Source organism: Annulohypoxylon truncatum (genome assembly GCF_022578515.1).
Source record: "Annulohypoxylon truncatum strain CBS 140777 unplaced genomic scaffold F4807scaffold_40, whole genome shotgun sequence".
In the NCBI taxonomy this organism is placed as follows: Eukaryota; Fungi; Ascomycota; class Sordariomycetes; order Xylariales; family Hypoxylaceae; genus Annulohypoxylon; species Annulohypoxylon truncatum.
In genome coordinates this window covers 216,254-242,815 of record NW_025953826.1, presented here as the reverse complement: position 1 = coordinate 242,815, position 26,562 = coordinate 216,254, and the positions used below count along the sequence as shown (strand labels likewise).

Below are 26,562 nucleotides of genomic sequence, written 5' to 3'. Positions count from 1 at the left end.
CGGAGACACACGATATAAAGGAAGACGACTAAACAGCCTCTAAGCTGACGAGAGCAGCCTGAGTTGGCAAGGAGTTGGCTATCACACGTTGCTTTTCTTAATGCGAAAGTAGAAATCCAGTAATTCAGAAATTCAGACCGAGAAGTGCAGTATGGAAACTGTATTGTGTCTCATGGCATATGGCATCTACTTAAGGAATGCGCAACTTTTAAGCATTGAGCGGGATGATTCGCTCATTTTTGCTCGTCGTTGGCTGACGTGCTACAAGCGATGCAAAGGTCAGGGGAATACACCGCACACCTGGGCAACGCAAATAATAAAGTTGCAAAATGACAAGTCACAGTCGCACCAAAAAAGACTCCCGTCGACATGCAGAACACCAAGATTAAGGTTATTCGCGAAGGCCGGACTGAATTAAACATCCGTCAAAAACCGTCAAACCTCACCTTATAGTTAACCGTCTTATTGTTTTACCGGTATACCCGTCAACGATGATGTCGTTGTTTTTTCTTTATCTTTATCTTTTTTTCGCGATATTCTCGACGTTTGAACAATGTCGTAAAAGCATTAAAATTCTTGGTTGGCAAAACGACCTAAAATGGGTTGTTCTCGTATTGAGGATATGTGTGTGTATGCATAATGATCTTTATGTGGGCTGTGGCAATTGGAGTCTTGGAGGGCATAAGACAAAAATAAATAGATAAAAGTGGTACTGGCGAGTTCGAGAAGGCTAATCGACTGGAGTTGGCTGGAGCTGCTGGAGCCGACTGTCATTCCCATTTGGCCGCTTCGTATTTCAATTCTCCGCTCCCACCAAAAAGAAACCAAACGGCCTAACACGCGAACGGCTCGCAGGGCCTAGTTCGTGTAAAACCAGAATCATCCCATGCCAATTTGTCATGCGATAAACAAACCAACGAATTGGTAGAATTGCTGCTTCTGCCACGTCGATTCTTGTACTGTAGTTCTTTCGCAGCTGGTGCAGTTCTTGCAGTTCTTGCAGTTCTTGTCCCGAACTTGCAGGTATTGTAGCAGTCGAATTCTCTTTAGTTATCTTCCTGCTTGCCGCTCCCCACTGGCTTCGATACAAATCTCGTTTCTCTCGCTGTCTCGCTCGATCAGCGATCATCTTGTGCTTCCCTGATGAAATCCCTGTGATGCTTTCTGAATCGGGGAAGTCGGGCGAAACCCTGGAAGTGCCTGGAGAGAGACCTCCTAAAAGTGACCAGGGTCTTTCCCAGCTCTTTCCCTTACGCTGTTGCTAGACTCGCTTTACAGCTCGTAGGGTCCGCGAAAAAGAAGAAGGATCAGCACGCCTCACTACTAAAGGTGGTACACGATCCGTACTATCATGATTTGTACTATAATCCTATAGTGATCTGTTAGCGTAGGTACGGCTGTAACTTCCACCGTGACTGCCCGGATGCATGTATGTACCTCGTAATTGTCTGGCTCACTTGCCAATCTTACCAGTCTTCTCGCAGCTCTCTTAGCCTTTCTACATAAGAGCCTCCCCAGGGGGAGGGAAAAATTAGATACACGCTAGTCTATTCTAAGCCCTATGCCAAGATAGTTCTGGTCGCACTGTGCTTTGTACCTTTTCGAGGGTGTACCGATCTGCCCATATTTTCCCTGGGCCTTTTTTCATCATAGGGGAGCATTATCCCATACTGCCAAAGGTCTCCCTGTCTCACACTCGCTGTCCTTGTTGTCTTGTTGCAAGCATCAACTCGCTGTCGTCTTTCCTCTTGTTTTGCACTTTTACAACCTTCTCGTCTGTCACCTCACTCGCTTTGGTGACGATAGTCTATCGCTTCTAATAATCGCTATTGCTTGTAATCGTCTTATAGTATTGGGGTAGAGTGGTTTTGTTGCCCAGCGAACCACCCCATCTTGATCACCATAACCCCCGATAATACTATCCACTTCGAGAGAATCTATTCGACATACCTTCGTTAACCGCCCCCGTCGAACCCGTTTATAATATCATAAAAGTCTCTGTAGTCTTTGAGTTCCCAAAGACTATATGAACAACTTAATTTGAATCCGTCGCCGATATTATATAGATCCTCGATCGCTTTAGCAACAGACTTGGAGTGAAGGATTACCGTGATTGTCCGCAAGGACAACACGCTCCAAACGAGTCAAACATGGCTAACCACCAAGCCCGCATGTCCATGTACTCGGTGGCTTCCGATTCCATGGGAGGTCCCCGAGGTGCTGGGCAACAATCAACTCAAGTGTCGACAACTACGTTGCTGAACGGCATCCATAATATTTACCTGTCGTCCCAACCCTACCGATTAGACGCTGGAACGAGTCTCGTCGTCAACACATGGCTCACGGCAACCCAAGCGGGGCCAGACGGCAGGACGGGAGGGACTGTAGACCCTACCTTGGCAGCTAGAGCTTGGGAACATGCTCGACGCCGGGCAGAAGATGGTTGTATCATTCTAGGGTATGTAGTGATGTGTACTAATCCTGTTCAGCTGGTTGCTCACAAGTAATCTAGGTCTCTTCATCAGTCGACGCCCTCGCTATTGAACCCATTTTTGTCATCTCTACCCCTTTCTATCCCCTCATCCCTGTATACTGCTCTCGAAGTAATCCAGCCCTTCATACGATGTGTAACACCGTACAACCCATCAACACCACGTCAATCGGCACTGGCAGTAACATTGACTTTAAACCTCACTGGCACATTAAACACAGCCAGTGTGGCGCTGTCCCAGGGTGGCATTGATACTGTAAAGGGTCTGCTTGACATACCTGCTGAGGCCGGCTATCGCGCATTTGACGTCTTCTACTACCTGCTAACATCAGCATCAACTCCAGCTGAAAGGGAGTTTTTGGGTCTTAAGTCCGCCTCTACTTATTCACTATTGGCTAGATCCGGGACCTATAACCCCCCTTCCTATCTTCCCACGGCCGACGATGGCGCTGCGGCGGATGACTTCCGCACTGCCCTAAAAGAAATTGGTATCAAGGGCGCAGCTCATCGCAACTTCATCTCAACCCTGGCTGGACTTCTGAAACTTGGCAACACTCTGGATTACAACGTTGACGATGATGTTCTTGATGATGTTTGTGAAGACGTTGGCGGGTTACTTGGCCTTGACCCTGAAGTCTTGGCACGGCAATGCACAACGGATGATCGACGAACTTTAGTAGGAGGATTATACGAAGCTCTAGTTGACTGGGTAGTCACCAAGGCAAATGAAGCGATTGCTCTTCAAATGTCCCGTATACGAGACGGACAGGAGTCCCTTGACGGACATAGAACACCTACTTCAGAGGAGAATGGCGACACTGTTTGTATTACCGTGGTCGAAATTCCGGATCCCAACCTGGGCAAAGCTATTGCTATGCGAGGCATTTTCGATGACAGCTTAGGAATTAATGCCGAAATGAAAGAGGATGGAGTGGATGTAGTGGCTGTGGGAAGCTCGGTTCTACGAGAGACGCAGAATGCCGTTGCAGAGGTCGGACCCGATCTAGGTATTATGACTGGCCCAGTTGGACGAGCAAGGCAACACGAACTTGAGAAGAGAGAAGAAATCCTGGAGAAGGCTGGCTTCGCTAGTGACGAGGATGGTTTCTTGAAGAAACTGCTCTTTCCTGTTCCTGGTCAGGGTATCAACCTAGGCCAAAATGCGCGATTAGATCTCCCCGCTGTTCTAGGCGCTTCCCGTGTGTGGTATCATTTGTCAATTCATCCCACCGACGAAACCCCCGCGAGTCTAGCAGCCCTGCCTTCGATTACGTCAGCTTGGTCCGCTGGCACGGTCTCTCGCCAACTACGTGCCTGGAGACTACCGGAGTGGGCTAATCGCCGAAACAAGAACTTGGATTTCACCGCGGATTTTGACCTGGACGAGTTTTCCCAACGATTCGCTCCTCTAGGATGCAGGGAAGGCCGAGATGGCATCGAGACCTGGATCCTCGAGAGAGGATGGAGCAACGGTGAAGTAGTCATCGGCAAGGAAAGAGTTTGGATGCGCGAGACTGCCTGGTGGGAGGCCGAAAGCATGCTTGACCTAAAGCCTGCTCATGATCCTATGGGCGGCGGCATGGGTAGCATGTTTAGCACTCCTGGCCTCGAAAGGGGTTTCCCTAACGAAGGGAGCGGGTTCTTCCCTCCTCACATCCCCGACCATAACTCAAACAGTAGTCGGGATCAGCTTCTGAATCACCAGCGCAACCAAAGCCAGCTCACCTTTGCGCAGAGCCAGATGAGAGCGCCATCGGTTTCTCCCTCTGCTATGCGTAATGCTTCTAACGGTGATTATGGTCTTGGGTCAAAGGGAGATCAGCATCGCGAACAGCTCTACTATACCCCTGACGGTGAATTTATCGGCAACCTCGATGCTGCTGACGCAAAAGGCAAGCATGTTGAGACGACCGAACAAACCACAACTCGCCGCCTTTGGGTTGGTTTTGTCTGGGCTCTTACTTGGTGGATTCCTTCCTTTGCCCTTACCCATATTGGACGAATGAAGCGACCAGACGTCAGGATGGCTTGGCGAGAAAAGTTTGTCCTAGTCTTCATCATCTTGTTACTCAATGCCTTCATCGTGTTCTGGATTATCGTCTTGGGGCAGCTCATCTGTCCGAACTTCGACAAAGCTTGGCTACAGACGGAAGTTGCTACCCACCAAGGTCAAGACGATTTTTGGGTCAGTATCCATGGAAAAGTCTACGACATCACAAAATTTTGGCGACTGCAGCATAGTGATACCAATATTGAGACGACGAATGATCTCATGGAACAGTTTGCCGGCTTAAACTTGGACGAGTACTTTGTAGCTCCTCTTCCGCTTACTTGCCCCGGCCTGGGTATCTCTGATACCATACAGCTCACCAAGAACAACACTCCTACCTTGCCTCAGGGTGTCCATACTTCTGGTTATTTCCAACCCGATCAAACAAGCAAGTTACGATCTGCCACCTGGTACCGTGATACTTTTCAGCCGAAGATCAAGGAATACTATCATGGTGATCTAGTCTGGAATGCTCAAAATGTCAAGGATGATGGCACGAACAACAATCACATGTGGGTTACCTACGAAGGTAGTATTTACGATCTAACGGACTATTTCACAACGATCGACTACTACAAGGATCTTGCTCAGTACAACTTCTTGGACACGGATTTGACCGATGCAGTTTCAGACAATCCAGGACAAGATGTTACGACCCTCTGGAATAATGCAATTGCCGACGCCAAGGGAAACGCTACAGACACTGCCCTCAAGTTGAACAGTCTCAACTGTATCAAGGAAACCTTCTACGTTGGTATACCTGACTTCCGTTACTCGGCTAAATGTCAAGCAAACAACTATATTCTTCTGGCCTTCTCCATCGTCATCTGTTCAGTCATCGTGATTAAGTTCCTTTCGGCGTTGCAATTTGGCTCTAAACGACGACCCGCGCCACAAGATAAGTTCGTCATTTGTCAAGTCCCGGCTTATACCGAAGGTGAAGATTCCTTGAGGAAGGCACTGGATTCTCTTACCGCGCTACAATATGACAACAAGAGGAAGCTTATCTGCGTTATCTGTGACGGCGTCATCGTTGGTCAGGGTAACGATCGACCTACACCAAAGATCGTTTTGGACATCCTCGGTGTTGATCCCAAGGTCGACCCGCCGGCTTTGCCTTTCAAATCTGTCGGAACCGGCAGCGAACAACTCAACTACGGCAAGGTTTACTCTGGTCTATACGAGTATGAAGGCAATGTGGTTCCCTACATTGTTATCGTTAAAGTAGGCAAGGAATCGGAACAATCTAAGGCTAAGCCTGGTAATCGCGGCAAGCGTGACTCTCAGATCTTGTTGATGAGCTTCCTGAACCGTGTCCACCACCGTGCTCCAATGAACCCTCTTGAGCTCGAAATCTTCCACCAGATCAACAATATTATTGGTGTCGATCCCGAGCTATACGAATATCTCCTGATGGTTGATGCTGATACCTGCGTACGGGAAGACTCTCTCAATCGTCTTGTTGCTGCCTGTGCAAACAACTCGAAAATTGCTGGTATTTGCGGTGAGACCGGATTGCAAAACGAGCAGCGTTCATGGTGGAGTATGATCCAGGTTTACGAGTACTTTATCTCTCACCACCTGGCAAAGGCTTTTGAATCTCTATTTGGCAGCGTTACTTGTCTTCCTGGATGGTAAGTTCATCTTCTTCCTCATATAACTGGTTTCATGACTAATACCGTGTCTAGTTTCTCCATGTACCGTTTGCGCACTGCTGACAAGGGAAAACCGTTGATCATTTCCGACGGCATGATCAAGGATTACAGTATCTGCAACGTTGACACCCTGCACAAAAAGAATCTGTTGTCTCTTGGTGAAGATCGATACCTGACAACGCTCATGACAAAGCATTTCCCTTACATGTCGTACAAGTTCATTCCCGATGCTTATTGTCAAACTGCTGCCCCCGAAGAGTGGAGTGTCTTGCTTTCACAGCGACGACGATGGATCAACTCAACCATTCACAACTTAGCCGAACTCATGTTGCTCAAAGACATGTGTGGTTTCTGCTGTTTCTCTATGCGTTTCATCGTCTTCATCGATCTTACCGGAACGATCATTCTTCCTGCCACCTGTGTTTACCTGGGTTACCTTCTTTACAGAGTCATTACCCACACTGGTCCGCTCCCTCTCGTTTCCATCATTATGATTGCTGCAGTCTACGGTCTTCAGGCTCTAATCTTCATCCTTAAGAGACAATGGCAACACATCGGATGGATGATTATCTACCTTCTGGCCTTCCCCGTCTACTCGTTCATTCTCCCGATCTACTCCTTCTGGAACCAGGACAACTTCTCATGGGGTAACACACGTATCGTCATTGGTGAGAAAGGTAATAAACAGGTGGTTGCAGTGGACGATGAAGGCTTTGACCCCAGATCTATCCCATTACAACGATGGGATGACTACGCTGCGTTGAACAACTTGCCCGGTCGCCGTGGCATGCACAGCGAAAAGGGAATGGAGTACTACGACGATCAATATGAGATGGACGACATGAAATCCGTCTATTCTTCCGTCCGACAGCCCTCAGTTCTTACTGGTCTCCAGGGCCGTGGCGGATACATGCCGCCTCACTCGCCTGCTCCATTCCAGAACATGCGACAATCCGCATATGGCCCATACACTGACAACCCTGCCCACCGACAATCTACTGCCTCATTTGGTGATGTCAAGCGTATGCAATCCCCTTACCCAGATGCACCGAACCACCAACGTAGTATGAGCAACCTTCGCGCGGTATCGAACAATTCACCACAATTCGACATGCACCGTGCTTCCAATGCTACTCTCGGCTTCGCTGGTGGTGCTCGCCCGCCATTAGGCCAAGGTCATCAGTCCACCACGTCCTTCGACTTTCAACGAGGTCACATGGGACCTGACGATGGCATGATCATCGAAGCAATCCAATCCGTGCTCCGAGAGGTTGACCTCGACACGGTAACCAAGAAGCAAGTCCGTGCTCTGGTCGAGCAACGGCTACACACAGAATTGTCGGGCGAGCGGAGGACGTTCCTGGACCGCCATATCGACAACGAGTTGGCTAACATGTAATCGTCGCTTCGTCGTTTCGCGACTCCTAATCTAGGATAAAAATTTGGAGGACTAATCTGGAAATCTGGATGTACATATAATAAAGAAAACACAGGCTGATCATGTTTGATATGAACAAATGGCAATGTTTTTTTTGGGAGGGTCTGGGATCGTCCCCCAAAAAGAATCATGTCGTAAGTAGTTTGGTGTCAAAGAGAAGAAAAGAGTCACATGTAATTCCGCGGCGTCGACGTTATTTCAGACCCCCGATCGTTCATTTTTTTTTCGGTTTTAAGGATGCGGGGATTATCGGTTGGCCGGATTATATCTTTTATAAAGTGCGCTTGCATAGCATCGTTTCGTCGTTTTACATATCGTCGTCACATCACCATCGTGTCACGTTAGGTGCCATATATATATTGTCGTATCGCTGGGCTTCCTCTCTCCTTTTTAGGGTAGTAGTGAGCAGTTCATGCTAGGTAATATCAATCTCGAAAGCTTTTCAATGTCATTTTTGGGGTTCACATGTGTTTGTGATATTCCTTATGGCGAAATGTGCGTATTTGGCTTGTCGTGTATGTATTGATCGATGAGGCAGTAAATGGTAGGTAACTCGTTTCTTGCGGCTCTCGAGTCCACAAGCCCGTGACTTCTGTCTGCTGTTATTAGTTTTTTGCATGATACCATTATAGGAAGGAGTGACGGCCAATTAAGAATCGAGGTTGTTTCCCCGATCAAAAAATACTGATTACTGTTTTTTTCTCGTAACACAGGAGATGAAATGCGGCTTCTGCCACCGGAAGTCCGGATAGGCGCCTACCTACACTCACCTATATATACTCATATATCTACCAACCTATCCACCGAGGTCGATAACTTCTTAATACGGACACCCACTCATTGTCCAAGTTAAAAATAGATTCATTTCAGGTCCGTCAAATACGTAGCAATCAATGATAACTTTAACCTGTATTCTATATACAACCCGAATAGTCTGCATACCTACCTAATCGTAGGTACTCTACAAATACGCCCAACTCTCCGCCAAGGTACTTAAAGACTTTGCAAATCACGAAGCCCGAATCTCTCTCTCTCTCTCTCTCTCTCTCTCTCTCTCTCTCTCTCTCTCTCTCTCTCAAACCCTTTAGCACCCGGGAAACTTATCCATATTCCGGCATAAACTAGGTACCTAAACGCCTACACGCTAATCGTATCGTCGATCTTCCCCACGCCCTTGAGCCGAAGATACACATCGGTGCCCCAACCATACAAGCTCTGCACGGCGATGCCGCCGCCGAAGTACTCGGCGTAGGCGCGGCTAAGCGGCAGCCCGTAACCCAAACCGGCGATGGAGCTGCCGCCTCCACCGGCCGCCGATATGACGCTGAGCGCGTCCTTGTTGCTGCTGCCGCCACCGGAGGGCACCTCGTCCTCCTCGCTGAAGGTGGTGAAGCTGTAGCTCCAGATGTTGGGCAGGACCTCGGGCGCGATGCCGCCGCCGCGGTCGCGGATGCGGATCGTGACGCCCGGCGCGTTGTCGTCGAGCGGCTTGATGGCGTCGCCCCTGAAGGCGCCCTTGTCGCCGGCCGGCGGGTCGAGGGTCACGCGCGGCGGGCCCGCGTCCGGCGGCTCCGGCGCGATGGTTATCACGACGGGTTCCCGGTTGCGCCCGTTCTCGACGGTGGCGCGGAACGCGTTTTTTAGGAGCTCGGTCACGATGTACTCCAGGTGCATGGGCACGAAGGCGAATGTCGTTTCGGGCTCGCCGTCGATGACCCAGTGCGGGCGTACCCCGTACTTCAGCTCGCAGATGTCGGCTACGAAGCCCGCGCACGAGTCTACTACTTCGGAGGGAGAGAGCGCGGTGTCGATTACTCCGATGTAGGACGGGTGTTCGGGACAAGGTGTCGGAGAGGCGCCCGGATCGAAGTGCGGGAGAGAGCTGTAGTGCAGGGCGATGTGCTGCTCGGCGATCAGACGCGTGCCGATGCGAGTGCGCAGGTGTGTGTCGAGGAAGTGAGTCACCTCGGCGGGAGAGATGTAACGGCGGCACTCGAGGAAGCCCTTGGCGAGAATTGGGATGGTGTCCTGGTGCGTGTGCACGAGATCGGCGAGGATCTGGGTGAAGCGGATCTCGGCGTCGAGGTTGGCGATGGTGCGGTGCTTCCAGGGGAGGAGGGTCGAGAGAGAATGCAGGTAGTTGTGGTAGATCTTGCTGATGTTCGGGTTCGACACTACGATGAAGGGAAGGTTGCGCAGCGCCTGGATCCGGTGGGCGAGTCGGATGGGGAGGAGCGAGAGGGTGAAGTTGGCCGAGGAGAAGAGGGCTTCTTCGGAGATTGGGGGACGGCCATGTCTGGTAAATTGAGGGTTTGTTAATATATAATCGAGCTTAAGAATCGACGCTTCCAATGGTTACATGTGTAGTCCCTCTCGCAGTGCTACAGCTAGTAGCGGTGAATAGAAGTGACCTACTTAACCAGATCAGCGAGGCTCAAAGGATGTTGATGCTTGTTGGTAAGCTCGGATATCTCGTCATCAGCCACCGTCGCGGTGCTCGGCGGGTGGGACCATTTCTGGTGGGACGATGAAGACGAGGAGTTGGTGGTGGCATGTGATGAGTAGTAACACGGTCTTAGAACATTGCGTCTTATAATCGAGGCATTGGGTGTGTGTAAACACCGTAGCCGCCCGAGTATATTCCTCATGGCGGCATCGTGTGGTGTAAAGAGGTAAATGGTAAAGGGGGACGGTCGTATGTTGGAGATGTTGGAGCAGTTAGAGTCATAAGCGAGGGTGGAATTGAGAAAGAGAAAATTGATGATTTTGGATGTGTTGGAGTCACGAGCCAAACCCCGGAAACATCGACGTCAGTGCTGAAAATTGAATTGATAAGGGTCAGTTATCTTAGTGTGGCTGCCGATCTTACCTTTGTCGTCTAGCGAGGAGCCAGGGAGTCTAGGGAGTAAATGCTTAAGTATATTCCCCCCTTTACTATGTATTTAGAGAGCTCTTTCCAATGACTGATCTTTACTATACACTTCAATTATTGCATTGCATACATATTAGAAATAATTGTTACGAAATCTAATTAGATTGGGCATCTATTATTCTCTATTGTTGCATAAGCAAAGTCAGGTCAAGCTCTCTTGACCTTGGACTGCTCCAAGGACCCCGCATCGAATACGCGCTTGCTCGTACCATGTTCTGTTGCCCAATTGCCCCTCATCCCTGAGTCCTTATTGTGTTACCCATCATTGAGTTTTCACTTCTTGGTCGAGCTCGACGCCCTGGACATGCTCGTGGGACTCCAACGTAGTGACAGCATCGTTAGGGAATGTAACGCTAGGTAAAAGGAAAAGGTAAGTCAATATGCATTTAAGACGGATACGATCGTGGGGGATTACATACGAGAAGCCCTTGATAAGATTATATTCGTGACCAATCTTGCCGCCTTGATCCTGAGCGTGCTTCTTCGCTGCAGCAACCTGCTCGGGGCTGGCATCTGACTTGCAGGTAACCTATTAGGCAATGAGCAACATTATTCATACGACTCGTCATCTATGATGATATAGGGGAAGTAGAGGTAGGATTACAATGTAGGTAGGCATCTTGAAAGAGGCGGTTGTGTGGAATAGACGTTTAGTTGATAGTCTAGTAGAGTCTCTGCTTGCGAGGCAATACAACGAAGAAGAGAATGGGAGTTTGTGATGTTGAGAGATTAAACGTTGGGTTTGATGGATGGTAGAAATAGCTGGAGGAGAGCGCATGCCAGTTTAATAAGATTGGTCTAGTTAAAAGTACAAAGTGGTAGTGCCTGAACTGCGTATCACAAGGCGTTCTAACATCAATAAGAGTAAGGAAAGTGGGATAGCACAGCCGGACTGGTGGAAGAGCGAATACGTCATCACGGCCTGACTTTAAACACAAACTTCCCGTCCGGTTATCAGGTCGATTACATGTATCAGGTATTCACTATGTACTTACTTAGCGCCTTGGGGAAGCATTTAAAGATCAAGTACACGTCTGACAGGTTTCCCATTTCAGCAGAACTCCGAACTGGGTTTAACTCACACGATAGTTCATGCATGCAAAACGACAGCTGAATCTATTCGTCACCACTTTCAAGTGTCATTGATCGACTGGGCATATGGATGTTAAGAGGTGCTCTTATGACCCTGAAGCTGTCCAACATGAGGAGATATTAGACCTATGAGGCAAGCAAGATTGGTGTCTCTTTCATCGATAGTTGGTATGGATGCATTATAGTCAATAGACCGAGCTGTACCTCATTCCTTCGATGCCCAAGATATTAAATTATGCCGAAACTGCTTGGAACATTAAACCATTTAAAGCCGCCGATAACCTGCCGGCAGACGATCTCAGGGACCGAACGGTGGAATCTGCCTGCCCCACTTGATCTCGGCGTCGGACTAAGGTTAGAACCCACATATACTACCCACTTAGGAAGGTTCACGGTGCACGAAGTAGTGTGCGCTAGCTTATCTTATCGCATCCTTATCGATAAAGATTTATTCAAAGAAACCAAAGCATTTTTTCCGCCTTCCATTGAAGTAAGAACATAAAGTTATCGCAACAGCTTCGATAAATTGACTGTCGCATTCTCCATTGCAAAATCGCAATCATGGAGCAACAGACGCATAAGCCTCACCGTAAATCAAAAGAGAAGAAGCAGCATAATGGCGGTCGGTAGAGTCTTTTTATCTTATTATATATGATAACGTTACTGACGACTTCAGATCGCAATCCTAAAGCCTTCGCTTTCTCGAGGCCCGGCAAGCTTCAACGCACTGCCGCTAGGTCGCACGATGTATGTTCAATCCGGATGCATATTCAAATCCTGGGGTATGCTAATGTTATCATTTCAGGTCAAAGAAAAGCGGCTACACGTCCCTCTCGTCGACAGACTGCCTGATGAACCTCCACCTAGACTCGTGACCATCGTCGGACCGCCCGGCGTTGGGAAGACTACATTGCTAAAGTCGCTCATTCGCAGATACACAAAGGAGACAATTACGGACCCCCAAGGACCGATAACAATAGTCACGTCAAAAAAGCAACGGCTAACCTTCGTCGAATGCCCGAATAAACTGGAAGCGATGGTTGATTTGGCGAAGGTTGCTGATATTGTTTTACTGATGATTGATGGAAACTACGGCTTTGAGATGGAGACTATGGAGTTCTTAAATATTCTAGCTGCTACGGGTATGCCTGGAAATGTCTTTGGCATCTTGTCACATCTGGATCTCTTCAAAAAACCACAAGCTCTCAAGGATGCCAAAAAGAGATTGAAACATAGGTTATGGAGCGAGTTGTACCAAGGCGCACATCTATTTTTCCTCTCTGGAGTTATCAATGGGAGGTATCCGGACCGCGAAGTTCATAATTTGTCTCGTTTCCTTTCAGTCATGAAAAATCCTCGGCCATTAATCTGGAGGAATTCGCATCCTTACACGATTATCGACAGTTTCCGAGATATTACGCATCCAACCCAGATAGAGGAGGATGAGAAATGCGATCGGACAATCGCACTCTCAGGTTATCTTCGAGGAACAAATTTCTCAGGCCATAACCAGCGTATCCATATTCCTGGTCTTGGCGACTTCGCTGTATCAGGCATAGAGGCTCTTCCTGATCCATGCCCGACGCCCGCTATGGAACAGGCTCTTGCGAAAGCAACTGGTAAAACGGGCAGAAGGAGATTAGATGAAAAGGAAAAGAAAGTCCATGCTCCTATGTCAGACCGGAGCGGTCTAAAAATTGATGGTGACGCCATCTGGATTACCAGGGAGAAGGGTTTTAACTTCGACAAGGATGCCGAATATGTTGAGCGTGGAGAAGGTGAGGAGCTTATCATCGGGCTTCAAGGAGAACGACGGCTACTAGGTCAAACAGAGGATGGCCTACAGCTCTTCCGTGGCGGTGAGAAGATAACGAGTATTCCCGAGGAAGAGGATACCGGAAGGAAAAATCAACGTACCGTGAGATTCGCCGAAAGGGACGAGGATGAAAACGAAAATGAGGTCCCTGAAGACGAAGGCTTTGTGAGCGCAGAAGAGGAATTTAACTCCGACGAGGAAGCCGAGTTTAGTGAGAAAAAACTGGGAAAGGTGTTTAAGGAATCAAACGAGGATGGCGGAGAAGAAGATATCGCATTTGCCGACAGCGACTCGGACTTAGGCTCTATATCAGGTGATGAGATAGACGACGACGATGACGACGATGATGAAGATGATGGGGATGAAGATGACTACGATGACGAAGAGGCGTCTGCCCTCCGATGGAAAGATGACCTAGCTGGAAAGGCACAGATGCTTCACGGTGGCCGGCCATCTTACAGGACAGCAGATCTTGCGCGGCTCATGTATGATGAAGCCTTAACAGCGGACGAAGTTTTACGGAGATGGAAAGGAGAGGTCGAAGCGGATGACTCGGAAGAAAATATTGAAGATTCTGAAGATGAAGATTTCTTCAGGAAGGCGAAAAACGATGAGGATGCAGCATCGGAAGACCGCGCTATACCCGTATACGATTATGAGGACCTAGCAACAAAATGGTCGTTGGACGACAACATTGAACAACTTCGCCAGCGCTTTACGACGGCTACTTTGGGCGGAGGCGACGATGAAGACGGGTTTGACGGATTTGATGAGGATGAGGATGAGGATGAGGATGAAGACGATGAGGGAGACGGCGAATTTGAAGACCTTGAAACAGGGGAACAGCATAAGGCTGAACCCGAGCCAGCAGAAAGCCTAGAAGCGGAGCGTGAGAAGAACGCTCGAAGAAAAGAGGAGTTGAAGCTCCGATTTGAAGAGGAAGATCGCGAGGGCTTTAAGAATGATAAAGCTAATGCTAGACGCGAAGGTGGTGAAGACGAGGAGTTCGGCGAGGATGAATGGTACGATGCACAAAAGGCACTCATTCAAAAACAACTTGATATCAACAATGCTGAATTTGAAGCTTTGGACGAACGGCAAAGAGCCGCAGTCGAAGGCTTCAAAGCTGGAAAATACGCAAAAATTGTGGTCGAAAAGGTTCCTGCCGAATTCGTCACAAACTTCGATGCACGGATGCCCCTCATCGTAGGAGGCGTTCTTGCAACGGAGGATAGATTTGGATTTGTCCAAGTCCGTATCAAGAGGCATCGTTGGCACAAGAAGATCCTCAAAACAAACGACCCTCTTATATTTTCTCTTGGGTGGAGGAGATTTCAGGCGCTCCCGATTTACAGCATTTCGGATTCGCGTACGAGAAATCGTATGTTAAAGTATACACCGGAGCATATGCACTGCTTTGGTACGTTCCATGGTCCTCTCATCGCGCCGAATACTGGTTTCGTCTGTTTCCAATCCTTTTCATCCGCCAACCCGGGCTTCCGGATCGCCGCAACGGGAACCGTTTTAGCTGTCGACGAGTCGACCGAGATTGTCAAGAAACTCAAACTTACCGGAGCGCCATATAAAATCTTTAAGAACACGGCTTTCATTAAGGACATGTTTAATAGTTCGCTCGAGATCGCCAAATTTGAAGGCGCAGCAATCAAGACCGTTTCCGGCATCCGTGGTCAAATCAAACGTGCTCTATCTAAACCCGACGGTCACTTCCGAGCTACCTTCGAAGACAAGATCCTGATTAGCGATCTGGTGTTCCTCCGCGCGTGGTACCCCATTAAGCCGCACCGCTTCTATAACCCGGTGACCAACCTCCTGGGAGACTGGCAGCCGATGCGACTGACGGGCGAAGTCCGACGTGACCAGGGAATCCCGACGCCGCAGGACCGCAACAGCAAGTACCGACAAATCGAGCGGGCGACACGGCACTTCAACCCGCTGAAGGTGCCCCGCGCACTAGCGGCGGAACTACCCTTCAAGTCGCAGATCGTGCAGACGAAGCCGCAGAAGAAGAAGACGTACATGCAGAAGCGGGCCGTGGTGCTCGGCGGCGAGGAGAAGAAGGCCCGCGACCTGCTCCAGAAGCTAACGACGATCCGGAAGGACGCGGAGGCGCGCCGCAAGGCCAAGAAGGACGAGAAGCGCGCCGAGTTCAAGAAGAAGATGGAGGAGATGGGCGAGAAGAAGGAGGCTAGGGAGAGGAGGGAGAAACAGGAATTCTGGCGGAAAGAGGGGCGGAAGAGGAAGGGTGGCGTAGATGACGCTGGGGGAGGGGGGAAGAGACGGAGGTGATGGAGAGCAGAACGCCTAGCTAGCTTCTAAGTCGATAGGCTGGGTCTATGGACCTATTTTACCTAGCAGCCTGGATAAGCATGCGTATTTTCGGGCAGTAAGGGTTCGTAGTCGATGAGCTGGGGCTGCATACTAGGTTAAGATACATTTCCCGTGAATACTTCGCCTCACTGCGATTTCATCAACATGCAGAGATGCTTTCAACGCTGATTGGTCTGTGATTCACTTGCTCTTCATCATCCAGATCATCCAAGTATCGCCCAATGAGCTTTCACTTTATCACCCAATCATCGTCTAGCCAAGCGTTCCGTCATCGCCAAGCCATGCCTTCTCTACATATATATTATAGTTACAATGCGGAGCCTACCTGTCACCGCCGAATAGGGGATAGTTTCAACCACAGTGAGACGCAGACCAAGGGGCAGAAATTCGATTTTGGCTCGGTCAGGCGGTCGTCAGGTCAAGCCGACTGGGTGTATATAAAACTTCCTGGAAACTCCACCTTGTACCAAATCCTCGTCTAACACTACTAGTCATATCCACATCCATTACAGACAAAACAAACATCTTTTTCAATATCTACCTGATATTGAACTATTCACATTCTACGTTATACATAAACGACCAGTCTACATTATTCGCCAAACACGTGATTCCATAACCCATTCGTACCAAGTCAAAGGGTTTTAATGACTCACTTTCTTATCCACCCTGACGGAAATGGGGCTGCATGCCTTTGTGAGTCTCCAGGGACACACGTAGGTGCTGGAGTTGTTGAGAATTCCAATGAGATAGTCGTGGACCAGGCCCTTTATTCACCAGATTTCACCGATGAATCAGCTACTTCGATTTGGGGATGGAGTTCTAATTTAGTCCTTACGACATATCTCCGCAAAACAGCTGTAGTTTGCTTGGTGCGCCTACGCTCGGTATCAGACACGAGGGCAGCAGTCCGTTTTGTTGTCGTCATCTTCAGTCATCTTATGGGCATTGCTACTACGTTCTCGGTCAACTTAACGCCTAATCGCTCAAGAGACGCTCTTTCATCATTTGGTGATGACGGCTACCCAATCATGGTAGCTCAGGTTGTAGCATCGATGCTATCGCCTCTACTATTTAGCATTGTGTCGACTAAAGATAGATCGACTCCTCTTCGACAGAAGATAGCCTCCTTCTACTACCTTCTCCTTTCGATGGGGGTCCTCATGTCTCTTGTCTCCCTCTTGCTCTATTCATTGTGGCCGTCGGGGTACCGGATCACCAATTTGGCCATTATGGCTAGCCTGATGTTCGCCGTCCTGGGAGGTTGGCAGTTTCTCGAGAAATGCTGGAAAGAAACAAGCGAAAGCGAGGACATCGAGTTGGGCCAGCGACAAGCTTAGCTAAGTTATATAGAAGGAAAAGGTCTAGCCGGAATAAGTAGATGGTGGTGGCGGAGTAGATCGGATATTGTTACACCAGGTCAAGTAGCCCCACAACATATTTATGCCGCTTATGATTGATCGTTGGGATGGAATGTTGGAAAATGTCTTAGCGGTTTGGCATGAACAGACAAATGGTATAGGTGTATAGACATTCATTCGCTTATGTACTGCTGATAGTCATTTTCAATTATTTTAACCCTGAAATGCTCAATTTTTTTTAATAGAGGAGCTACTGATGGATTTATAAGATTCGATTCGATTAGACAAATGTACCTAGTCTTTCCCAGAGGTGGGAGATTTGAATTCGCCGTCAATTCAAAAGCTATTCTGGCACAATACTAATGCTTTCTTGGTGTTAACATGTCACCCTTATAAGCTCAAAGATTGAGGATTCCTCCTTTTCGTTAGTTGTTCATTGATTTCCTATTGTGGAAATCGTTTGCGCCTTATGGACTTCTCATTGGCTGATGAGTTTATACACTTCATACAGGGGTCTGGTTAGGTAGGGGTCCACTTGTTTCTTGTTGTTGTCATGACATCTTCATATTCCGCTTACCTATTCATTCGAGAGTTTCAAGGTTTCTAAGCTTGTATTGGATTCCAATTTCTTCCTATACCTACCTGGCATGTATTGTGCTAATTTTATGACTTCATAGTCTCTTCGTTTGTTGCATCATTCGGATTCATTCTACTACGGCCGAAAGATACATCGGTGATACTATTCTCCGTATATCAAAGTTGACCAGCCCCGCTCCTCGTATAATATACTTCTTCATCCTCCTCAACTATATGCATACCTATTCCTTGTTGCAAATACCTCTGGACGCAGCACGACAGAGGACGCAGCAGTTTCTCTCAAAGGATACTACGATGGCATCGAGCTCTAGCACATTCTTGTGCTGTAGTTTTGCGCTTGGCAAGCGCATGTCAATACAACTGGAATGCAATCACAAGTGTTCCTTCGAAGTTGTGATATTCACCTATTACATATAAATAATGCTTATGAGACATCAATTCCTTGAGATTAAAGATTTAAAGATATAAGAATGGCATTATTCAATACATATAATTCAGGATCTCTCTTCTATGAAAATCTACGATACAGGAGCTGCTTGACTTATTCTAGCGATGTTCTGCGCTAGGTCTCGCAGGGACTTGGCACCTAACAGATCAAAGATGGATATCTCACACTGCGTGGCAGGGACCAGCCAGTTCCGGAGCTCAACGGCGACCAGCGAGTCAACGCCGTACTTGGATAACGGTTGAGTCGCTTCAATGTCTTCCTCGGGCACCACAAACATGTCAGCTACCTTGTTTATTACGGCCTGCTCGATGAGCTCTGCCACCTCTTCGGTGCTCTGGGTGCCTGCGAGGCGCTGCTTTAGATTGGCCGCTGCCGAACCCCGGGCCTTCGTTGGATCAGAGGTTTCCGCAAGACTACTACCATTGAGCTCCTCGTCATCACTGGCTAGTTTGGCGAATCGCAACTCTCGTGTCCAGGGAGCAGTTGTGTTTTGATTCCTAACGGCGCTACCAGCAATTCCTGCAATGACCTGAGCTGTGCGGACTGAACGTACAGGCACGCGCACAGCGTAGTCCATCAACTGCCAGAGATCAGTCTCCTCCAGCGGCCGGAAATGACCAGAACCAAGAAGCCTATCGGCAACCGATTTATCTTCGGCCACGAAACCTACACTCTTGACAGGCCCTAGGTCAATCGTCACACACGGGAGGCCGCGAGCTGCCCTCCTTCGGGCGATGGCGTCTTGAAAAGCACCACCAGCTCCGTAGTTACCTTGACTCGGATTGCCGGTAACGCCCACGAATGAAGAGAGATTGATGAAGAAGTCTAGAGATGTCGGGTTCGAGAATAGTGTATCGATATTTCGCGTTCCCGTCACCTTCGGGCCCAGGGCCACCTGCCACTGGGCTGCTGTCATTCGCTCCAAGATGGAATCGTCGAGCACCATACCACCATGCACAACACCACGCACGGGAGGCATTGTCTTCCCACACTCAGCCAGCACATCTTGAAGATTGGCTAAGTCGCTCACATCGCAATCGCGTGTTCTTACTATGGCTCCCAAAGGGGCTAGTTCCGCTTGCAACGCTTGCGCATGAGGGCTTGAACTGGCGTGACGAGAGAGAAGAAGAATATTCTTCGCATCAACGTTGACTAACCATCGCGCAATAGACCGTCCTAGGCCGCCTAACCCTCCGATAACGATGTACGTGGCATCCGGATTGAGCCTGGCTGTGTTACGGACTGGCAAAGTCTGTAAAAGAGGAGTTTAGCAAGCCATACACACGAAGCCTTAAATTATAGAACTTACCTTCACCATATCCCTAGCCTCGGGTACCACAACCAGCTTCCCAATGTGTTTCCCAGCCTGCATCGTTCGAAACGCTTGCTCAAGCTTGGACATAGGGTAAGTGGTTATTGGTGATATATTCCGAACCTTTTTCGCCTTGAGCAAATCTATTACTTCGGTCAATACCCGCTGGACCACGCGACCGCGTTGGTCACTGAGTTGTACTAAATCAACTGCGGTAAAGCTGACAGCCTTTTTGAAGATGCCCATCTCTAGTGCCATGTTTTGATGGATGTCGCGTTTACCAATTTCGACAAAGCGCCCGTGGGAAGCTAAGATGTCCCAGCTCACTCGTAGTAGTGGCCCGGCGAGCGAGTTGATAACAGCATCGACTCCTCGTCGACCTGTACTTGCGAGTACCGCAGGGCCAAAGGAAGAGTCCCGGCTAGAGAAGATATCGGTATCAGAAATACCGTATGTGTCCTTGAGAAAAGCCCTTTTCTCGGGAGTGCCTACCGTGGCTAACACGTTGACCCCTTTCCACTGTGCCAACATAATGCAAGCCTGCCCGACGCCTCCTGCTGCGGCGTGGACCAGCACCGTTTCGCCGGGTTCTAGCCCTGCGGCTTCAAACATGGCATAATAGGCCGTTGCAAACACCAGGCCAAAGCCAGCTGCTTCCGGAAATGGCATGTCGTCAGGTATGGGAACGACGTTAGTCCGGGGCACTCGTACGCGAGAAGCAAAATGACCATGCAGGGTCAGTGCCATGACTCGGTCGCCCGCGCTGAGATCGGTCACGCTAGATCCTGCGCGGGTGACAACGCCGGCGCATTCGAGGCCTAGCTCCTGCGCTTCGTCCAACTGGCCCATGGCGGTCATGATGTCGTGGAAGTTGAGTCCGTAGGCACATGGCTGTATCTCTAACCAGTCGCCAGGTAGCGACATTCCAGCCTCCTCGTCATCTCGAAATATCATAGTATCTAGCTGACCCGGAATAGTGACCTCCATCTTCAGCTGCCGGGCTTCGGGCTGCATGAATGGTTGCATCTCGGGATTGCCCGTCGTGCCGGCAAAAGACGAACTCTCGTTTCCATCGCGTCCAATCCGCGGTACCAAAATTACGCCACCCCGTTCGGAAAACTCAACATCAAGAGGGTCACTAGAGGATGCAAAAGTAGCAGCAAATACCCGAGCCAAGATGTTGTGCGATACTGTATCCCATGCCGCACGGGCTGGATCTAGGTCGAGGGAAACGAGGCGGCGACTAGCATCTTCGGTCCTGAAGGTACGAAGGAGGCCTACTGGTAGTGCATTTTCGGGCACCAGACAGTCGATCGTGGATCCATACGTAACCCACAGCATGCCCCTAGAGGAGGTCATAAGAGATTTGATGGCATCAAAATTTGACGCGTCTATCGTATACGGTGCACCTTGGAGTCCAGACACGAATAAGCACACCTTATTTGTTACGTCGGCCTCTCCCATCTTCGCGATAACTGGAGTTATCGTTTCCCCTGTCAGACTGGAAATATCTGTCACGAGACCACGAATCCATGTCTCTGGGGGAGAAGCCGTGCATGAAGCAGCATCATAAACTAGGACTACGTCATGATTGCTGACAACGGGAAGGTCTTGCTGCCGCGCAGCCGTAGTGAGGAGTACGCTGGACGCTTGGTGTTCCTCATCCTCGCAGTCCCACACGTCAGCGTCTAGGCCGCTGAAGCCTGTATTCTTCAGAACACCTTGCCACATGTCAAGGGACATGTTTGGGCTCATGGCTCGTTCGGGTTCCTTGCTCAACCACCAGCCGGGAAGTGTGCCGAATATGAGATGCTGAGCGGGCCAGTCCTTAGTAGTCTCGACCATCAGCAGCCGACCGCCGTCCTTCAATAGCTTCCGTACGTTGCGCATTGTTGCATGTATGTCTTTTGTCGCGTGCAACACTTGGGCTGCGATAATGAGGTCGTAGCTATTCTGGCCAAACCCTTGTGGTATGGGATCTGCTTCGACATTCAACGGCGCATAGCTAATCCTCTGCCCCCAGAGGGCAAAGCGCTCGCGAGCCGCCTGGAAGAAACCGGACGAGATGTCGGTATAGTCGTAGTGTTCGAACCGAGCCGGTCCATTGCCGTCGCCACCTAGCGCGCGTAGGACGGGTTCTGTACAACCGCCGGTGCCGGCACCAATCTCGAGCATGCGAGCGTTAGGGTTCTCCCGGGCGTACATGGCTGCGACCTCGGCTAGCTGAGACGTTGATGCAGTAAAATGCAACATCTCCTTGTAGAAATTGTAGAGCAATCCACCCTCGAGCATCGTCTCAAGCGGAGCGATTTCACGCCGCAATATCTGGACCAGATGGCGCCCTACACGAACCGTGAGCTCCCCGGTCGGTCCGGTCTTAGCTACTCGGTCCAGTAACATCGCCTTGGCACCGGCCGAGGCTTTGGCCCACCTCGAGCTCTTTGGAGCTAGCTCGTCGGACGCGGCCTTTTCAAGCTGCTGCTGCATCCAGCCATACAGCTTCTTATGGTGTGGCTCGAGGGTTTGTATGTCGTTTTCTGTTAACTGGGCGACCGCGTCAGATATAAGGTAATAAGTCGCGCGTACTAAATCTTTGCCGATGGCTTTTTCTTCCGCGTTAACTGGGAGCCGTAGCCGCTCAACCATGGTGGCCGGGTCGTTGAGAGAAAAGCTAGGTTCGTAGTCGATGAAGGCACAAACGTCGGCGAGCACCTGTCTTGTACTCTTTTTGCTCTCAGCCCCGTATCCCACCGACTGGAACCGCATTCTGTCCAATTCGATCACCGGTGCGTGTGAGATGTCACCTTTTTTGCCTGCGGGAAGGACAGCCGATATCACTTCAAACCCCTGATGGTTATGGTGTTTCAGCTGGGAGAAAGCCTTCAGATGATCTCCTGGCTCTGAGCTGGTTTGCGCGGAGATGTACAAGGACTTGATAGAGCGAGGCACAGCTGTGCCTACCGTCTCCCCGGCCTCGGGAGAAAGAGTGGTGTAGGCGGCCTGGAAGACTTGATCAAGAGTGACGGGATGGATTACATGGGGTGGTTGGAAGCTATACGGCATCAAGGTTGCTGTGTCTAGCACCTGGAACTCGGCTGCAGAACAGTCGCTGCCTCCCCGAATATGGAGCAAATTCTGGAAGATCGGTCCGTGTGCGATACCGACCTTATGAAGCGTCGAGTATAGTTCCGCGGGCTTAATTTCGCGGGGCAAGTCGTCGTGGAAGTCTATATCGCCCGTCGATGGTAGTAAAGGAGAGCTTTGAGTTGACTCGCTCGTTTCAATGGAAATGAATCCTCTAGATATCTCGTCCCAACTGCCTTCTCCACCAGCACTGTATATGCGGAATTGGCGTTTACCTTGGTCCAAGGACTTCTCGCTGGTCGGCTCGAGAAACAGCTGTATCTCGACTCCTTCTGAGCTCTCTGGAATAACCACCGCTTTAACGATTTCTACCTCGCTTAGTTGGTACCCTGCGATAGTGGTCTGCTCTGATGCATGTACTTGGCGCATTGCCTCGACGGCCATGGCGATATAACCTGCAGCTGGATATACCATGGTGTTCTGTACCACGTGTTCTCTCAGCCAGGGCATTTCCTCGGCTCGGATGACGTGCCGCCAGATGGGAGACTTGTTGCTAGTACCTGGTAATCGTGTACCCAGCAATTCGTGTGGAGGATGTTCACGTTCTCTGTGCTCGACGCACATACGCGACTCGGACCAGAATCTCTGCGTATGATTCCAGGGATATGATGGAAGACCGGTAACAACGTGAGATGCGCCCTCTCCGTTCGGTGAGTTGACTTGTGCCGTGCTTACAGAATATCCTCTCTCGACAAGAAAACCTGCGAGAGTTTGTATTGTACGTACGGCGTCTTTTCCTCTTTCAAGGCAAGATGCGTACGGCACAGCCAGACTTTTGAGAGATGGGGATCCCTTCAGGATCTGGCGGATTGGACCAGCCAAGGCGCTATGCGGGCCGACTTCAATGACGATATCGACCTGCTGCTGTCCCTCTATCTCGTCGGAAATCATATTGTGAAACGAGCTCGCAAATAGCACAGGCTGCGTCATGTTTTGAACCCAATGCTGCGGACCGAGCCTTTCGGCGTCGTAGATCCGCTTTCCTGTTACAGGGGACACGAAGGAGACACCGTCATCGAAAGCTCTCTTCTTGTCCGGGTTTATATTCATGTGCTGCTTCAAGGCTGCGAGATATTCTTCCTCGAGAGGTAACATGTGGTGAGAATGGAAGGCAGCCTGTACTCGAAGTGCTCGGGCGAACGTGCCCTCTTTCTTGAACAGTGCTTCAAGTTCTTTAATCGCCGCTATGTCACCCGATAGGGTCACGCTGGACTGGCTGTTCACACAGGCCACTACGACTTTGCCAGATTGAACACCGTCGAGGTACGGCTTTACCTCATGGGGGCCTAGACCCACGGCCATCATGCCACCACTGATATCGTCGGCCTCGGCAAGGTGCTCGGAATTGATAAGACCACGGAAATAAGTGCATGCCATTGCCTCCCGAAGACTCAACGCGCCAGCGGCAAAGGCAGCAGCCACCTCACCACTTGAATGGCCGGTCACAGCAGTTGGTTCGAAGCCAAAGTCAATCAGGAGCCGCACTAGTGCCAATTGAACGGCACATGATAGGGGCATGCTGAATTCAACATCGTTAACGCGTGTTGTCGTGTCGCTGCGACTAAGTTCTTCTGTTTTGAATGAGCCAAAGCTACATAGAAAGAGGTGTCTACCATCGGGAATGGAGAAAGGGAGGGAAAAAACACACCAAGAAGAGACCACTTTGCACCAAATGAACGTAGAACGACGTCGCATTCTTTCAGCGTTCGAGCATACACCGGATACGCGCTGGCTAGCTCTCGACCCATACCGAACCACTGCGCTCCTTGACCGTTAAAAACGAACCCCAGCCGGGGCTTTTTACCTATGCTCGTATTTTGAATTGGCGGAGCCTCTAGAGCCGTGATTAAGTCTATTGGACTGCTGGCAGTGGCTGTCACGGTCCATGAGAAGCGGCTCCGCCGCTCACAGAGCGTGTATGCTAGATCTGCAAACGAAGCATCGTCAGCGTAGACGTCACGTCGCTGTTCGAGGTACTCCTGTAGTTCGGCGGCCATCCTGCTTGCAGTCGCCTTCTGGTGAGCGCTGAGCACGAACAGTTGGTTGCGGGGACGTTTGGGTTGAACAGCGAAGCCATTTGTGGCCGGCTTGTGGAGAAGCCCGTCGGCCTCTTCTAAGATGACATGTGTATTTGTTCCGCCAAAGCCAAAGTTATTTACTGAGGCACGTCGGATACCTGAAGATGACCAGGCTTGTAGACTTGTGGGTACCTGCGCGGTCTTAGCATATAGTACCAAGCGGATCTTGCTCCGGACTAAATGCGTTATCATACCTGAAGCCCCAGACCTTCTAAGTCAATATCGGGGTTTGGTTTTTCGAAGTTTATGCTTGGAGCTATCGCCTTGTGCTCGAAAGACATGACCATCTTGATTACCGATGCTAGGCCTGACGCGGCCTCTGTATGGCCCAAATTTGTCTTCACCGAGGCTATTTGTAGCCGCCTCCCGGGGGGTCTATGACGGCCGAGTGTCTGGCTGATAGCTTTGGCTTCGAGCGGGTCACCAACCGTGGTGCCCGTTCCGTGCGCTTCCACTAGATCCGTGTTGAGCGGATCTAAGCCAGCAGCGGCGTAGCACTCTTCTATGAGGCGCCGCTGGGCCTCGGCGTCGGGTGATGTGATAGTTGCCGTTTTACCGTCTTGGTTGGCTCTCGTTTCGCGGATCACGGCCCGGATCGGGTCTCCGTCCCGGACGGCATCCGAAAGCCGTTTTACTACTAGCGCCGCCACACCCTCGCCGCGGCCGTAGCCCTGGGCCCGATGGTCAAAGGCATAACACTTACCGTCTGGGCCACACAATCTGCAATCGCCGCACCCGGACTAATTAGCAAGGTTCCTTCCCCCCCCAGTTGAAATTTACTGCCTCCGGAATTCTTGAAATGCTTCTTACCCGACTGTAGATAATTCTGAAAACGGCTCAGGGCTCAAATGGAGGCTCGTGCCGCCGACCACGGCAGCATCTGTGTCTCCCGAACGCAGGCTCTGGCAGGCGAGATGGAGCCCCATTAGCGATGTCGAGCATGCTGTATCGATGGATGTGCTGTGCCCCTTAAGGTCGAAAAAGTGTGAAACGCGGTTGGCCAACATCGTGCCATAGTTTCCCGTGACAAAGGACCGTGGCGTGTGTAAGGGGTCACGACTTGCCACGTCGTCGTAGTCTCTGGTAAAAGCCCCGGTAAATACACATGTCCTGGAGCCCATAACCTTGCTCAGGGGTATACCAGCTGCAAGACGTCAGTTTCTCTTCGTCACAGCGCTATACGCAGGATCGGTTGAATTGAGTCACAAACCGCTCTCAAAGGCTTCGAATGCGATTTCTAGCTGCATTCGAAGCTGGGGATCCATTGCTGCAGCTGCTTCGGCAGTCATGTTAAAAAAGGAGAGATCGAAAGCGGCAACATCTTCCTCCAAGAAATAGCCGCCTTTCACATGCATCTACAGGCAGACTGTCAGTGAGGGACGTATGAGATGGCATGAAATTAACTCACTGTGGAAAGCCTGTTAGAATCAGGATGATAGAAGGCCTTCTGATTAAACCGACTGGTCGGGATTTCAGACCATGCGTCCCGGCCATGTGAGACTAGCTCCCAGAGCTTTTCAGGGCTCGTGGCACTACCAGCAAAACGACAGGCCATGCCGACAATAGCCAGCGGCATTGTCTTAGGCTCTGTCGTCGTGCCATTGCTACCGTCATGATGCGTCCCATTCACGCCGTTGACGGAGCTATGGCTATCACCCACCATCTTGCGAGCTAATACCTATTATATCTTAGGAGCAGGACAAGGTACAGGGTGAAAATGCAACCTGTGGCCTACGGGATAAGAGCAGGAAAGTACTAAATTCCGAGACATTATCCTATCCTTTGTACTAAATCATGTA

The 26,562-nt window shown here is 50.0% G+C and overlaps 5 protein-coding genes across 5 annotated transcripts; 3 read left to right on the top strand and 2 right to left on the bottom strand.

Annotated features, from left to right (window-relative positions):
• Positions 1 to 2,150: 2,150 nt before the first annotated feature.
• Positions 2,151 to 7,923, top strand: F4807DRAFT_470932 (glycosyltransferase family 2 protein; the record flags this gene model as incomplete). The annotated part of the gene is made up of 3 exons (XM_048002865.1): positions 2,151 to 2,458; positions 2,513 to 6,175; positions 6,230 to 7,923. 3 exons carry the CDS (start codon positions 2,151 to 2,153, stop codon positions 7,593 to 7,595), a joined length of 5,337 nt encoding a protein of 1,778 aa, XP_047850260.1. The 3' UTR covers positions 7,596 to 7,923.
• An 848-nt stretch (positions 7,924 to 8,771) lies between these two features.
• On the bottom strand, positions 8,772 to 11,185 carry F4807DRAFT_453847 (alpha-ketoacid dehydrogenase kinase; the record flags this gene model as incomplete). The annotated part of the gene is made up of 5 exons (XM_048000510.1): positions 8,772 to 9,930; positions 10,050 to 10,150; positions 10,844 to 10,919; positions 10,986 to 11,095; positions 11,171 to 11,185. 5 exons carry the CDS (start codon positions 11,183 to 11,185, stop codon positions 8,772 to 8,774), a joined length of 1,461 nt encoding a protein of 486 aa, XP_047850259.1.
• Positions 11,186 to 12,160: 975 nt separating this feature from the next.
• Positions 12,161 to 15,973, top strand: F4807DRAFT_442105 (DUF663-domain-containing protein). Its single transcript, XM_047999444.1, has 3 exons — positions 12,161 to 12,280; positions 12,335 to 12,405; positions 12,464 to 15,973. Exons 1-3 carry the CDS (start codon positions 12,220 to 12,222, stop codon positions 15,779 to 15,781), a joined length of 3,450 nt encoding a protein of 1,149 aa, XP_047850258.1. The 5' UTR covers positions 12,161 to 12,219; the 3' UTR covers positions 15,782 to 15,973.
• Positions 15,974 to 16,271: 298 nt separating this feature from the next.
• F4807DRAFT_442103 (uncharacterized protein) lies at positions 16,272 to 17,457 on the top strand. Its single transcript, XM_047999443.1, has one exon. The coding sequence runs from the start codon at positions 16,471 to 16,473 to the stop codon at positions 17,161 to 17,163; it is 693 nt and encodes a 230-aa protein (XP_047850257.1). The 5' UTR covers positions 16,272 to 16,470; the 3' UTR covers positions 17,164 to 17,457.
• Positions 17,458 to 18,299: 842 nt separating this feature from the next.
• On the bottom strand, positions 18,300 to 26,426 carry F4807DRAFT_464417 (reducing type I polyketide synthase; the record flags this gene model as incomplete). Its single annotated transcript, XM_048002120.1, has 7 exons — positions 18,300 to 19,481; positions 19,539 to 24,256; positions 24,334 to 24,895; positions 24,958 to 25,483; positions 25,574 to 25,907; positions 25,974 to 26,118; positions 26,172 to 26,426. The coding sequence occupies 7 exons, from the start codon at positions 26,424 to 26,426 to the stop codon at positions 18,300 to 18,302; spliced, it is 7,722 nt and encodes a 2,573-aa protein (XP_047850256.1).
• Between the last annotated feature and the right edge of the window lie 136 nt (positions 26,427 to 26,562).

Bases quoted from the DNA above. Each gene is read 5' to 3' on its own strand.
- F4807DRAFT_442103 (XM_047999443.1), top strand. From the start codon at position 16,471: ATGACTCACTTTCTTATCCACCCTGACGGAAATGGGGCTGCATGCCTT.
- F4807DRAFT_442105 (XM_047999444.1), top strand. From the start codon at position 12,220: ATGGAGCAACAGACGCATAAGCCTCACCGTAAATCAAAAGAGAAGAAG. The intron at 12,281-12,334 runs GTCGGTAGAGTC...TGACGACTTCAG, and splicing joins GAAGAAGCAGCATAATGGCG to ATCGCAATCCTAAAGCCTTC. The intron at 12,406-12,463 runs GTATGTTCAATC...TTATCATTTCAG, and splicing joins CTGCCGCTAGGTCGCACGAT to GTCAAAGAAAAGCGGCTACA.